General features: G+C 36.7%; 2 protein-coding genes across 3 annotated transcripts in view; one reads left to right on the top strand and one right to left on the bottom strand.

Moving 5' to 3' along the window:
• The window catches only part of rev3l (REV3 like, DNA directed polymerase zeta catalytic subunit), a 57,968-nt gene extending 50,551 nt beyond the window's left edge, over nt 1-7,417 (top strand). The window contains 8 exon segments of the mRNA XM_051137781.1: nt 1-114; nt 699-808; nt 1,288-1,402; nt 1,525-1,662; nt 1,806-1,996; nt 3,136-3,382; nt 4,076-4,291; nt 6,779-7,417. The exon segment at nt 1-114 is cut by the window's left edge and continues 93 nt beyond it. Coding sequence (XP_050993738.1) covers nt 1-114; nt 699-808; nt 1,288-1,402; nt 1,525-1,662; nt 1,806-1,996; nt 3,136-3,382; nt 4,076-4,291; nt 6,779-6,919 — 1,272 coding nt within the window. The 3' untranslated portion in view covers nt 6,920-7,417.
• A 407-nt stretch (nt 7,418-7,824) lies between these two features.
• Nucleotides 7,825-12,191, bottom strand: mfsd4b (major facilitator superfamily domain containing 4B). Of its 2 annotated transcripts, none has more exons than XM_051137782.1 (4): nt 11,658-12,191; nt 10,887-11,055; nt 10,184-10,300; nt 7,825-10,069 (listed from the first exon to the last, which is right to left on the bottom strand). In XM_051137782.1, the coding sequence occupies exons 1-4, from the start codon at nt 11,931-11,933 to the stop codon at nt 8,814-8,816; spliced, it is 1,818 nt and encodes a 605-aa protein (XP_050993739.1). In that variant the 5' UTR covers nt 11,934-12,191; the 3' UTR covers nt 7,825-8,813. The 2 variants fall into 2 exon arrangements, with proteins under 2 accessions (XP_050993739.1, XP_050993740.1); XM_051137783.1 differs by having other exon boundaries at nt 11,654-11,774.
• Nucleotides 12,192-16,182: the final 3,991 nt, after the last annotated feature.

The raw sequence follows: 16,182 nt of genomic DNA, 5'->3' as shown, positions 1-16,182 counted from the left end.
GACAAAGCTCTATTACGTCTGCTAGATGCCAGGCAGCATGGCCTTAAACTTATTGCTAATGTCACATTTGGTTACACTGCTGCCAACTTCTCAGGACGTATGCCCAGCGTTGAGGTACATACTGTAACTTTTTACATTTTGAATTGGTGGTTCTGAACTGAATGGTTGCAACCCAAAAATGAGTTGCATGACATATTTGATCACAGGCAGGAAGAAAAAGCCATTAACCATATAACCATTAATTGTTATGATAATAAAAAGCTTGATCACCTTTTAGTTTTTTTTTGTTTGTTTGTTTTTGTTTTTTTTTTAAGTACACTAATATACATTTTTGAGCAAAATTTGGCTTTGTGCAGTAAATTCAAGAAACACTAGTTAATAAGCAACTAGGTAATAGTGAATAGTGTTCCCTAATCTGAAGTGTTGCTGATTTTGGATTTGGAATGCTTGTGTGTAATATATAATTTTAGGTTTCCACTTGATATTTGACTGGAAGGGCCAGTCTTTCTTAATTGGTATGTTGTATGCACAATTTGCATATAAAAAATATATTTCATTTAAAATCGTGTCTTTACATTTACATCCAAATTTTACATTGAACCTCAGGCGGTGACCTAATGCAGTTTGCGTGTGTGTGATTTGCTATGTTGCCAAAAAAAAAAAACTGAAAATTTTCTGTCTCTCTCCTCACACACCAGGTAGGTGACAGCATTGTGCACAAGGCCCGAGAGACTTTGGAGAGAGCCATAAAGATGGTCAATGACACGAAGAAGTGGGGAGCGCGTGTTGTCTATGGAGATACAGACAGGTAGAGAAATAAACACAGGCTCAATTAGTTAATTTCAATGTAGATGTGACTTACAATGTTGCTGACCAAGCGGGTATGTTAATTTTTTGTATCAGTCCATTATTTCCATTTTGACTCATTCAGTTTGATTTACAGACCTTTTTCTTACATGATAGGTAAGCATTATAATATTACCAGGTTAATAAGTGCTGTGGAGATGCTGTCTCCCTCTAAAACTTTGTTTATTGTTGTGGTGGGCCAAATGCAGTACAATTTTAATTTTTCTGCTGCCTTCCCTGTCTGAAATGTGAGTGTTTTCTGAGCAGAACTCAAGTTAATATAACTTAGTGTTCAATAATCAGCAGACACTTGAACATAAACATTTTATTGTGCAGTAGTTTTGCATTCAGTGTAAACAGACAAATTGCTTGTCAGTGGAAATTTGTTGTTTTGTGGCTGCTTAGAATCTTATCTGATACCCATGTCTCTCTCTCTTTTAGTATGTTTGTGTTGTTGAAAGGAGCAACCAAGGAACAGGCATTTAAGATTGGTAATGAAATTGCAGAGGCTGTCACTGCCACCAACCCTAAACCTGTCAAATTGAAGTTTGAGAAGGTTTGTGAAGTGGTTTGGATATGTGGTTTGTCTACAAGTATACTCTTATACCCATGCTCTTTTAAGCCACGTGATTGCTGTATTCCAATTTTGTCTGTCTGCATTCTTGTGTGTTTGGGTAGGTGTACCTCCCATGCGTGTTACAGACTAAGAAGCGTTATGTTGGATACATGTATGAGAGCTTGGATCAGAAAAACCCAGTCTTTGACGCCAAAGGCATTGAAACTGTACGTCGTGATGGCTGCCCTGCTGTTGCCAAGGTATCTAGCTTTCCAAAATTATTCTTAATAATCTCAATCACTTGATATTGTTTTGCTCCACCTGTCATTCACATTGCAGTTGCAGTGCGGTGTTTCTTAACCGGGTGCAATTGAGGTTAATGAATGAAGTTCTATTTTGTTAGATTCTGGAGCGATCTCTGAAGCTGCTTTTTGAGTCACGTGACATCAGCCAGGTCAAGCAGTACGTGCAGCGGCAGTGTGTGAAGGTGCTAGAGGCCAAAGCCAGCATGCAAGACCTCATTTTTGCCAAAGAGTACCGTGGCAGCGGATCGTACCGACCAGGGGCCTGTGTCCCTGCTCTGGAACTCACCAGGTAAGAAAGTACATGTATTTGAAAAGGTGGGACAATGCCAAGTTAATTTTGAGATCTTAAGAGATATCTACAGTTAACACATCTTTTCTTCTCCACCCTCACTGGCCAAAAATCTTTCAAATTGAACAATAAACAAAACAACAATTTGGGTATGAAAGCATATATTTAATTGTATTCTATATATAGTTGTATTCATTAGAAACATTTTTTCATTTATTATGAACACCAAGCCTAATTGAAGCTAAACTGAAATACCAGTGTGTAGGTAATGTGCTATGCAAATAAACATACATTATCTTGCCTTACCAGCAAAAACTGTGCTAAAGTTGAATGTGAGGAGTTGCTGGATATTTGCAGAATTTGAAAAACATAAAATATAATTGATTTTTGTTATTTTGACAGTTATCTGTAGTAATCTGATCTACAGTGTTTCTTTTTTTTTTTTTCTTTTTTTTTTTTCCTCTCTCTACTTCACCTCATTAAATGATGTAAATATAGGGAAACAAAGAAAAAAAATGTTGCAAAAGAGAGAATGAGACTATTGATGGAGAGTCAACTCTAAATTTGATTTCTCGATTCAAAGTGCTTGATTGGAATAACCAACATTTTTGCATTTGTATTTCCAGAGCATTTGCAGCATTGCAGTAGATCCAATCAAATGAAATGCTCCTTTGTAGCCTGCACGAGACTGTTGGCTTTTGCTGTTGTCAGGGAGGAAAAAGCCACTAAGAATTTTTGCATGGAAATTGAGGAAACCCCCCATATTAAATAATAATCTAGGGACTTTCTAACTTGTAGAAAATTACAAAGTGTGCTCTGTTGTTAATCATTTTTGGTGGGTGATATCAGGTTTACACATTGTAATATATGTCTGTTTTTCCAGACAGTTTATTGTCTGCATACTGCAGGACTGCCTTACTGTATCTGCGGCTGCTGCCTAGCAACACGCCCATTAACAGATGCTGAAATTAGATTTGTAGTTGAGGGGCAATTCTGTTATTTGTTCATATTGCTGCTGTTCATGTGTTCTCTATCCAGACTGAATCCAAATGCTTTAAAATAACAAAAATTGCTGTCCAATAATTTATTATTATTTTACTTAAAAAAAAAAATAAAACATTTCCCCTCCTGTCTTTCAGGCGTATGATGGCATATGATCGACGTTTAGAGCCACGTGTGGGTGAGCGTGTGCCATACGTGATCGTGTACGGGATGCCAGGAGTGCCGCTCATACAGCTGGTTCGGCGTCCTATAGAGGTACTGCAGGACCCCAACCTGCGCCTCAATACAACCTACTACATCACCAAGCAGATCTTGCCACCGCTCGCACGAATTTGCAACCTGATTGGAGTAGATGTGTTCAGCTGGTACCACGAGTTGCCAAGGGTTAGTTATTTGTCATTTTGTCTTTTAGTATATGCAGAATATAAATCGTTACGCTTAAGACTGAAACATCATTTACCATAAATGCTTGTATATATGACTAGTTCTTGTACCTTTGTTACTGAAATATACTAGCATACTAATATAAAGGCACCATCTGGTGGTAGGTTATAATACTGCAAATGTGTAATGTTTTACATATTAAAATACTTTTTCGAGACAACTGTAAGTAAACCATCAGTACGTTAACTCTTCTGAATAGCTGTCTGGTTCTCAAATATTGCTTGAGCAAGTGTTGCTCTATCAAGCTGGGCTGAATGCTCAAACAGAATGGCACAAGTTTTGCATTTAACTATATAAACGAGTTCTTCTCCCTAATATCATGTCTATGCCCTTTTGATATTTAAATAAAATGACCGATTTCCCAAATACTGCAGTTACTGCAGCCATACCAGTCTAGTAACTAATAGAGCTTGTGCTGATAGCAGAGCAGAACCTCACTGTTTATATAACTTATTTATTTATTAGGAATGAAATTCAATTAAATAATTGACTCTGCATATACAAATTGGAGAACATATTTTATTATCCAAAAAACTGCTTCACCAAAAACTGCATTTATAAAAGCACAGATAAACAAAAAGACATTTCCAATGAAGATCTGCCTGTCTGTCTGTGGTGTTATTCACTGCATAGGTACAGAAGGCCTGGAGCTCTGTGGGTGGAGGCGGGGAGGAGGGCACAAGAAAAGGCACCATCTCTCAGTACTTCACAACGCTGCATTGCCCGGTTTGTGATGAGCTGACACAGCTAGGAGTGTGTGAACGTTGTCGGGCTGAACCCCAACATGTTGCTGTCCACCTACACCAAGACTTGCGACTTTGGGAAAGCCAGCAAGACCAGCTACTAAAGGTAAGAGTTCATGTTGTCTTAGTCTTAGAAGGCCATAGAATGCCGTAGTTTGATCATTGATTGTCTGATTCTGATGGGGTGCATTTCCCAAAAGCATTATTAGCAAGTTCTGCTAAACTCTATTGTTAACAATGGAACTTGCGACCATATTTGCTTTTGGGAAAGCATCCCTGATTAATTGTCTTTAAGTTGGCTTTATACAGAATCTAGGACTAAGCTGTTTTATTTAAGCCTGCTTGAATGATAAACTGACTGGATTGATAAATGAGCACTTTTGAAGAACTAATTACTAATTAAGAATCATCAGGTTTTACACTAGCAAGATATCCATAAGCAGATGTTCTGCTGCATTTTTCAAGGTTACTGTATTTATTACTTTTTAATGGAGACAATTTCTGACCACAAAGTTTACTGTTTTTAGATGTTTTCTGTATAGTAGATTATACCACAGTGTAACTCTGCATGTAAATAAAACATTTTAGAAAACCCTAAATTGAGAGGTAAAAACAAAATGATCAGTTTGCATATCAGTAAGACTGTGTCTAACTGTCCTTGTGGGTGGTTCTCACAATAAAAGCCCCTTGACACAATCATTCTGTCACCACAGTTTCTACATTTTACATAAATAGGGTTTATTTAAAGAAATGTGTGGCTGTTAAAATAAGCAATTTAATTTAATGTTGTTTCATGAAAATCATACGTTTAGATTTTGTTAGTAAATTGTACATGTATGCTGTAATGTATGTGAAATCAAACGTTTTGTGTTCTTTAAAATGAATACAAACAAAGGGTAATATAAGAAGCAAACCTGCAATAATTAAATACATTCAATTATACAAATACTTTTTTCATTTCACTTTATTTATTGGTGTATTTGCTGCTGACCGTCAAATGATTTAAGTTAAAAACCATGTCAGTTTCATGTATTTTATTTGCTGAAATGGCAGTGCTGAAGAAACGTCTCTTTTTGTTATAAATTTGAGTTTCCTGCAGCCTGACACATCAGCTTTTGGTCTGCAAGTTCATTTGATGGTTGAATGATCTTAGAAATCTTTGTAGCATCCTGTTTGTGTGTTACTTCAAGAGAGCAACCATAGTTATTATTATTATTATTATTATTGTTGTTGTTGTTGTTGTTGTTGTTGTTGTTGTTGTTATTAAACATTTTAAACCATAGTTGTTCTTACATTCTTTTATATTAATGTAGTCATTTATTCATTCATTCATTCACTTATTCTCATTTATCATTTAATCACTTATTATTCTATTTTATCATATATTAATTTAGAATAATACATTTAAACTGATTCATTAATTAACTGGTCATTATAGTATTATATGATATTTTTCCATTATTGTTTATTCTTATGATTGAGTGGTTTAAGGGATATTTGTCTTCATGAGTAAGAGATAAGGGAACATCTCCATGTCAATGTTTTTAACATCACAGGATCGTGTTGTGAAGCCGCCATTTTCCATTGCTATTGCTTGTGGTATAATAACACTTGTTGGATTTTTGCTGGTCAGACGAAGTGAAACGCAAGCAACTGAGATTATTCAATAAACTTTGCCAATTTTTTTTAATCATTACTTAATCAGTATTATTACTTCGTTTTCAGGAGCCTATTTTTATTTGTACGCGGATTACTCAGTTAGCTGGATTGTATTGTTCATGATTTGACATGATCCAGGATTGTTCGATTCTTTGAAGCTCATCCTGGAGTTGCTGTCACAGCAATAGGTCCGTTAGCTCAAACCTGCTGTTGTCATGTATAACAAATCCACAATAAAATTAAATGAATTGCTAATTACAATACTTTTGAGATTTGAAAAATGCAAAGCCTATGCAAATACTTTAAATGCTGAAAAACAATTGGGAGTCTTTTAAAAACATGTTTTATTTATTTATTAGGACTTTTAAGTCATTTTACCTACCTGGCTGTTTCCTTGATCTTAATTATATGATGCGATTATGTTGCTGTCTTGCCGCCAGCCAGTCACTGCATTGCTGATCTTCGTTTTAAGAATTGATATATCGGCCCTTTCCGATGAACGTCAACACAAAGTGATCTCAGACAATTTAATACAGATATTTTAATCGAATCCTCTAACATTTTTGAAGAACCAAATTAGCCAGAGATTTATTAAGCGAGGTACAAAGAACGGGCCTAAGTCAACTTCTTGCCAGACAAGACTTACTGTTATGGGTTTTAAGTATTAAACAACTATGTTGACTAGTTGTTCAGATATTAGACAAAACCGATATTTTCTAACAGGATCTGGTGCCCCAGGTTTGGATCTAATATTTCTGGTGTGGAGATTTGATCGAACACTGTGTTGTTGTTTTTCTCTACTTTTTGAAACGTGTTTTGTGTGAAGTCAAAAGTGTTTAGTCAAAATTCTGGCTACATGAGACTAGAGGTCACATGTTTGATGTTTGTCACATGTCAGTCTTTTATGTTCTTCTGCTGTGATTTTTATTGACAGGTCTGTAGAAGTTGCAGTGGGAGTGCGGAGCGTCAGGTGCCATGCGTCTCATTGGACTGCCCTATACTCTACAAATTGTCTCGTGTTAATCGGCAACTTTCCCGGGGACCATATCTTCGCCAGCTGCTGGAACAGTTCTGATAGTCCAGCAGTCTGTCCCCCTTTCATTTTACTCTGGTGCTAAACACTGTGCTATTCAGCACAATTTCTATGTATAATAGTTTAAAAGGTGCTTTTTTTGTGTGTTCTTAGAGTTTCTATCTTATACTGTTTGACTTTGTGTGGTACTGCAGTGCAGTGGGACTAAAGAGGCCTTAAATACAGACAAGAGGAAGATGATTTTGATGCACTGTGTTTGGATTTGCTTGGTGGTTGTCTTTTGAGTGTTCATTAAATGGTTACATTTCCACAGACTGACAAGTCAGACATTTACAGCATAATCCTCTCTAAACTGAACCTTTATGTGCTGTAGCAATTTGTAAATGGAGAATATTCAGTTCTGGCTGTATTTCTTGTGGAGCTTGTGGACTCCAATGATTTTCCCCCTCTTTTGTTAGATCAGTCTTTTGTAAATAAACCTTGCATATGATTATCCAAAATTCTGTTTATGAACACTGAGAGAGAAATCTACTTTTTTTTCACATGTATGTGCTGGGAAGTTTTATGTCTGTCCATTCTCTACAGAAGCAAGTCTGAGGACAAGCAGGTCAGAATCAGCCTTAACTTAAGACTTCTGCAATACGTTTGAGAAGTATATATTGTCTGCGTGCACAATTGTTCTTTTAAAATACTTTTCTAATGCTTTCTCTATTTGAAACCAGACATTGTTACTGACCTATGCTACCTACCAGAGCTACATAACCTATGTTTTTGTAAACTTGTAAAAAAATTTAAGGTGCTTTTGTTTTTTTTTGTTTTTTTGTTTTTTAAAAAAAAAAAACATTTGTGGGTGGAGATTTAATATTGATATAATAAAATTCAATGTATTTAACAAATGCTTGTTTCTATCAAAATATGTCTTGTTTTTTACATCTTGGGTTATGCTGTAAGCTCTACAGATCTTTATTGGTAAGGGTTTAAACAATGTTTTTCATGCTTCAGTCATACATAAACAATTATTACACATGCACCTGTGGAACAGTCAGTAAAACACTAACAATTTACAGGTGATATGAAAATAAGGTCACAGTTACAATAACTTGGGATAGTAATGAGACTTTACTACTGACTCAAAACCCAATAAAAGATGCCCAGTGTCCCTGCTGTTCAATTTGAGGACAGCAGAACACCCCCTCCTGTCTCTAATCACGGGCCGTGTCCAAACAGCTGCACTGTAGATATTTGATGTTTATACAGTCATGTTGAGTGTGGCCTCAAACACATAAGATCATCAAGTCATGATAAAAAGGGCTCCCCAAAATGACCAACAGAAATGACCATGTCACTTAAGGTTTTTCAGGACAAATTTAAACCATAATGTGTTAATATTTATTAGTCGACAATCATTCAGTATGATTTGAAAAAAGAAAATAAATATTTTGTAAACATGAAAGGCAAGGACTTCAGCATCAAAGTATTATTAATGTAATTTTGTACATTCATTCTGACAAAAAAAATGCAGAATTTCATGAACTAGTGAATGGTGCTGGTTACCATTGTACAAAATACTTTATAGTCAATTAATCAACAACAACATATGAGAGCAAATCTGAGGCAAATCAGAGGAGAGATATAGTTCAATATCCTATAATAATCCTAGTATACGGTGGTGTCCAATAATTGGGCTGATCTGAAATAACAGGACAATTCTCAATTAATATACAATATGCTAATTACACTTCAAGATAATCCTGTACAGTGGAGAGCAGGAAGGCTTGGTGTGGGTTTTATGTAATGAACATCAAACATGCTGTTGTCATTTAGAAAGTACCAAAACAACTGGCTAGTGTGATCTTTTCACCAAAGGAAAAAAAAAAGCAGCCACTTCTCAGTTCCTGGCTAAAGGCTGAAGTTTGTGACCTCATTGGGCAACATATTAGTCTTTCTTCTCCCTGTTGAGGGACATTAATAGCTTGCGTCTGGGAGAGTCTGTGGAGAAGGGCAATGTGTTAGACAGAGAGGCCAGGGTTGTGGGGTCTCTCGAGGGTGCCGACAATGGGGCGGCCACTGATTGGGCAGCAAGTGCACTGGCTGCAACATCAGGTGGCACTGAGGCTTTAGAAGGAGAGCTCAATAGGCTGGCATCATCCATCTCTATCACCTCAAAGTCTGCATCATTCCACTGGTCAGCTTCACTTTCATTTTCCTGCTCCTCTTCTTCCTCCGCATTGTCCAGCAGTGCTTGGCTGTACTCACTGTCATCAGTATCCTTGGTACGTTTCCCTGGTGTTTTCCGCAAAGTGGCGTCCCCTCCTGGTGACGCTAATTTGTACAAGACGGGGAACAAGATAGAAGTAAAGGTAGATGTGCCAAGTGCCAGGTACATCAGCAATGGCTGATCCTGCAACTGCCCCAGTAAGAAGCCCAGCAGAGCTGGCAGAACCATTTCTCCAAGAGCTGCACCCACCACAAACACTGCAGCTGACCGCCCTGTCACAGTCGTGTACTGCTCAACCCATGAAATTCCACTTGGAAAGGTGGTAGACATAGAGACACCATATATAGCAGTGCACGTCCAGAGCATAGGGGAATTTCGGCTAAAAAGACACAGCAGGAGCGCAGAAACTGTGGTGCCCACTAGACTCAGTAAGATCAGGATGCCTGGGTGCAGACAAGCTGCAAAGAATATGGCCAGACCACGACCGGCTGCGAACGTTCCCCAGAAGAGTGAATTCAGTCCTGCTGCCTCAGCTGGCTTCATATGAACATAGTCCTTGCCATAGGTGAATATAAAGGAACCATACGCCACCTCACTTCCAACATAGAAAAAAAAGAACAAGGACAGCAGGAATATGAGTATGTTATGGCGTTTGGAGAACAGCTGCTTTCCTGAAGGTGTTTTTGTCTTATCTGAGTTGGGGGAAGTGCAGGAGTACAGAAAAAAGATGAGTGACACCAATAAAACAAAAGCACCAATCACAAAGTAGGCCGTCATGGATGTTAGAGTAGTGCTCGTTGAAATGGATAATGGCAGACCAGTACTGTAACTGGAGGCATTGTCGGAACCGTGGCCGAAAAGCAGCTTGGCTATGATTGGAGAGACAAAGGCTCCAGCAGCAAAGCTAAAATGCAGAGCCTGCAGGTGAGGTCCAGCTTGTTCTCCCCATGTATTCAGTATGAGAACATTACCGCCTGTTGACAACCAGAAACTCCATTACAATAGCGCCTATAAAAGTTTATATTTGCATTTTTTTTTTTACTAAAATTAATAAATTCATAAATTATGACACCAGGTACGTATCTTACCTGTATCTAAAACTCCCATTGACACCCCCACACCGGACATCAAAACAGTGAGCAGCCAAGCCTTTTTACAGAAAGGAGTACCAGACATCCCAAATGCTGTGATTAACAACGAGAAGCCTGCAGATATAAATCAGCTGTGAGCAATGAATTAATCATACTTTATATCCAAACAAAAAAATAAATAAACATATTTTAACTACAAAAAAGGGGGGAGAACATACTCCACTGTACTACTGACAAGTGTCCTGTAAATGATATGACTTTAAGTTTCTAAAACATTTCAGCTAAATAAATCTACAAATCTGTGGGGTCCTAACACAAAACATAAACAATGAAACATGGCTTCTCCGACAACAGTCACTAAACTCATACATGATAGCTTGTAGAAGAGTAACAGGGATGATTTATTGGGCAATTTAATCTGCTTTTCTGTAGGCTTCTCTTTATTTTGCCCTTTCTGTGCTTTTCATTTCTCTTTAAAATTCTGTTCTAAAATCTTTGCGTTAGATTAAGGGTTAATCAGCTTAATCAGGTGATAGTGTAAGGACTGCAGATTCCCCAAACCTGTAACCTTTGCATTATGTTGGTGTAATCAGTTATAAAACACTTTCATAAGTAAATGATTTACAGAAGTTAAATATTAAAATGGCTCTTTCAATTAACACGAAGTCTTTTTTTTTCCTGTGGAGTCGGTGGGCCTTACCCAAAAGCAGGTGGGGATTCACACAGTCAAACAGGATCCCTCCTAACAGGGAACCTCCGATGTATCCCGATGAACGACCCACGAATATATAGGATAAATTACTGATGTTCTTGTTGACATTGATAGCCAGGTCTTCAAAGGTAGGGCCCAATACAGAGATGGCCATTCCCTATAAATATACCATATAAACAAATACATAAATATTATATATATATATATATGAAGGTACTTATAGTGAATAAATCATGATTCCTGAGGAGATTAGATCTAATTGCTCAAAACAATGTTCTTTAGAAGAGACATTTCTGCAACTTTTCTACTAATCACACTTTAATATTGTGGGATGTGTAGTACTGCATTACTAAACTTAACTACTGTGTACATGGTCTTGTTTGCATAGTACCATGCTAATACCACGGTAATCAGGTACCTTGCACATACTAGGTAATATACTCCATGGCACGTGAATATGGTAACCAAACAGTATCTTCATGTGAAAATATCATAGCATTATCCTGGAATCACTGTACCCAGGCCAAGATTAACCTGTCAGCCCTGTTACACGACTGCTAACTTGTCTGGCATCTTATGCAAATAATCCTGTTTCACGAGGATACCAGGCCAGGAAATTGCCAAAACAATGATTTCTAACATCAATTTTCAATTCTAACACAGACTCAGGTCAATATCTACATATATAAAATGTTATGTTTTTTATATGAGAGTCTTATTTTCCATTTAACAACAAACTAACCGAACATACAGACCTACCAGCCCGAGAAACGATGCGCAAAGCGCAAGGCTGACCAGCCATCGCCAGAACGCTCCAGTATTGCGCTGGCTTCGTCCGGGACGAACTACAGCAACCTGATCAGACCCAGGGTTCAGTACCCCTTTACCCCCCTTCAGAGCGCTTTTCAGCCCCTTCTTAACGTCTTGACGCTTGTCGAAAAGCGTATCCTCTTCCTGATCGTCGTGGTCAATGCCGTCTTCCATCCTAGCGAAACGAACGTGTTTTTTCTTAGGCGCTGCTTCAGCGGGTGGCATGGCAGCACGACTCTCGCGCTGTTGTGTACGGAAAAACTGTCACCGCTTTCGTGTTTATGGCCGACCTAAAATGACCCACATTTGACCTATTCTTGCCTGTCAACCTATTGTATTTATGGTTGTATAGAAAAACAGTAAAACCAAACAGAAATTTGTCTTCGATCATTAGTAGAGAACAAATATTGCCTGATTATACACTGTAAATTTCAGGTACTAGTTACGAAGCTTGATGTTCAAAACTTCCGTGTAGTCAGTGCGCATGCGCACAACCCAACAATTCTTTTTTGACTCGGCTTGCTTGCAAACCGGCTAGTTGCGTGCATGTTGCCATCTCTCGCCCTGGAGTGTGGATAGACTTTAGTCAAAGTCTGTTCCTGTCCCAGTATTCTCTTAAAATTAAAACGTTTATTAAAAAACCATATAAACAACCATATAACAAAACAACAGCTGGCCAGGTTCGAGCTAAACTGAATATGTGTTTTAGCACATGTGGCGTGCACGGACCTCCGGGGGAGCAGGGGAGAAATGGCGTTAGGAGAGCAGTAGGGGTCCCTCTGGGTACAGATCGCGTCCCGGGGCCATCTAGATCAGACCGACAGGGCACTTTTAGCGAAAGATCGATGGATTTGATGCAGTTTCCGATTTGAGTTTGATTTAAAAAAAAATAATAATTAAGTAGTTGTAAAAGCAGTTGAGGTTGCGTGCTCAGCGGACCCTAATCATTAAACTCATGAATCGTTTAATTAAATTAGTGTCTATGGTTTTAACCTGATCTTGGATCACTTTTTTAAATGTGTAGACTTTTTTAATGAGACAATTATGTAATTAAAAGAAAGAGTAGTTGATAGTCTCTTATTGGCCTGTTGGACAAACCCTCCATAAAACAAGAAACAAGGCCTGCAGATTACAGGGCTCTCAAGTTTTGGAAGAAGTTTGGAGTGAGATTACTGTTAGGGGAGAAGCCACTCAAATATTTGCAGAAGCGGCTCCTCGGCCCCACACAATTCTCTTAAGTTTTTTCTAGAAGTTACATTTTACCTATTGTTCAAAATTGACCAGCACAAAATAGGAATTTTATCAACTGGTAAATCTGATAAAAGTGAAATTAATGGAAATAAAATAAAATGTTTTATATATTTCAGAAATACAGATCAAAGATAAAAAGAAATTAGGCCCCAAACGAGCGAACATAACAGCAGCGCTCAATACTGTACACATACAGTAGGATTGCAGAACTTGCCCTCTGCATGTAGTCTATGTAAAGCTGTGCATTTCAGCATTTCAGCTTATGAATGGCTTTTTTTATTGCAAGTGTTTTTTTGCACATTTTGATGTCTTGATGATAGTGGTAGAGGCTTGAACTTAACTAGAGTAACTAGTAATAGAATTATGTAATTTAATAACAAATGTAACTAATTTGTTACAGTTACTGAAAAACAATGTACAGTTAAATTACAGTTACTTATGAAAATGTTAACGATTACAAAGGGGATTACATCTGAATATTTTCACACACTTACAGACTTGATTTCCCAAATCGCACTGACCGCTCTAAAATATGAGACACCAATGTTTCAGGAGTTTAGGACACAGAACAGAACACATGCCTATTTGATAACCGTTTATTTCCAATTTGGGTTTATTGTATATGCTTTATTTTTTTTAAGATTAACTGTTTTTTTTGTTTGTTTGTTTGTTTGTTTGTTTTTTTTGTTTGTTTGTTTTTGTCCAAGGCATTGTTAGATGGCAGTGTTTCCAGTCAAAGCCATGCAAGGATTTTATTTAAAAAATGGTATCATAGCTATTAAACTATATCTTATCATTTTAAAAATCTGTATTTAACCTCAGAATGATCTCAAAGTAAAAAGAGATGCTAAAGTCTGATTTTGCGGTGGCTGTGCTTTAAAATTAAAGTATAATGATCATAAAAGTGATGAAGGATTTCGTAAGTCTCACAAAAATTAGTGTTCAGTACTACTGTAAGGTTAAACTTGCCTGCTTTAAAAGTTTAAAAAGGATTAACAGCTGAAAACATTCCATAGAATTTTAGAAAAGTAATTAGAAAGTAATCAAATGTAAGCAGTTGCATTACTTTTAAAGCACTTGAAGTAGTTACACTACTTATTACATTTTAAATAGGGTAACTTGTAATCTGTAACAGATTACATTTTCAAAATAACCTTCCCAACAATGTTGATACATTTAATGTATTTTTGAAATATATATAAATTATTTGGATGATAATTAATTTGTTTTACCAATTTTATTGGTAATATACCAGATTTACCAATTATCTAGTGCTTTCCTTAGTTTCCAGTAGCCAAAACTTAGTTAAAGCTGTTGGAGAGCTAATAATCTTGCAAGAATTTGGCTATATTTCCAAACATCGGCTCTTACTATCTTTGATCACAGGCAAGTGATTTTGTCCAGGAATCGTAAAATAAAGAAAAAAACAAAAGGGGTTACCTACTGCATTAATTTTGTTAGTTTTTAGAAAATACAAAGGGCAACGTCCACTCCGTGACCGCAACGCGACTATCGCCTCAACTGCACAAAATGCTTCCACTGGGAGAGAAAGCGGCAGCCCCGCGACCGACGATTCCACAGTTTGCCGCGACCAGTGTGTGCGCGTCCGTGTTGCCTAGTGACGAACGTTACTGTAGCGGGATCACGTAATTTACCCGAAAATAAAAAATTCTAATTTCTGATATTTGCTGGTAGGTGGCATTTAACTGTCAACAAGACAGCAATGAACTCCCCCTGCAAGCCTGCGCCTCGTCCATTAACATTATATAGCGGGATAAGTTATGCCTTACTTAGCGTGAGAAATACAAGGTGTGGCCTGAGAGCGTGTGAACTGGTTGAAATACGTGTGTCTCACGATGAATGCGTGAGACTTGAGAGCCCTGGATTATTAAAACATGAAAATATTATACAGGCACTTATAATATGGCATTTTATGTATTTTACTTTCAATAAAACATTTGCAAAAGATTTATAAAAGCTGTTCTCTGTTTTGGCCAGAGTATGTTGCATTTACACAGTTTTGACCAGCAGGCGTCACCAGCGTGTGTTGTTTCAAGAGCTTTCAAACAGTGATTCGTTTTGTGAAGCAATCGGTTTAATAAATATGCTTTGAAAAAGTTTTTTTTCCCCCTCACTATTTAGAAAACTAGAACACACGCGATAACACAACAACAGAGTATCATTTTATTAACAAGTACCGTTATAACTTTTACAGAAAATAACGTAAATCGCTGTTTGTTTTTGTTTTAGATTTTGGCTCATCCTTGACTTAACCACAGGTTATATTCTTTTGCACATGGTCAACACCAAAAACTCTGACATAACAGAAATACTTTTAAATCCAAACATAGCAAAAAAAAAAAAAAAAAAAAAAACCATATACGCATCTTATGAAAAATCAGACAAAATAACAAATAATTTCAACATTTATTCTCCTTTCATAGTCCGAAGCAAAGCATGCTGGGAACTAGAAATCTGCTGTAACTGATTCAGTTTGAGTTAACCAAAAAAATTTAATTAAAAACTAATTCTGTACCTCACCGTTGGTTTATTTGGGAAAAAAAACAGAGAATTATTTACAATTTGATATATATATATATATATATATATATATATATATATATATATAGATAGATAGATAGATAGATATTTATGTTCCAGTTGAAGGAATTGTGATTACTGATAAATTCCATTTGTTAGTGATTACTAACCAATTTGTTCACAAACATAGCAACAGAAATTCTTTTCCAGCATCATCTTTTAAATGGATGGCATGATACAAAGTTAATTGGAATTTGATCTGATCTATCTATTAACAAACACAATAAAAGAAGTCACATTTAAAATACAACATAGATACAACCTATGTAATTGTACACTAAGAAAATATATTAAAAATTGGAAAAATACAATGCCCTAGATTACATTGTTAATCTTTATTCTTTGCAGTTTTTTAATACATAAATGCAAATGTTGGGTAAGAACCTGCTACTGCTACTATTTTAGTAGACTATGGTTTGTCCTTGATGGGCATAAAAAACAAAATCTTCAAAAAGTCTAAAATTACTTTCAATGTTCAATCTAGCATATTTTTGTTTGTTTGTTTGTTTCCCCCCTCTAGCTTGCTTATTCCTTATTATTTAATCTTATTCTCTATTATTGGTGTGTACTTGCTGATACAATCTACAATCTCTAAGGCCTAATCAGTTACTGAGTTCATATA

Source organism: Labeo rohita, chromosome 20, assembly GCF_022985175.1.
Source record: "Labeo rohita strain BAU-BD-2019 chromosome 20, IGBB_LRoh.1.0, whole genome shotgun sequence".
Lineage (NCBI taxonomy): Eukaryota > Metazoa > Chordata > Actinopteri > Cypriniformes > Cyprinidae > Labeo > Labeo rohita.
The sequence above is the reverse complement of the archived record's forward strand: the minus strand, read 5'-3'. Positions and strand labels throughout refer to the sequence as shown.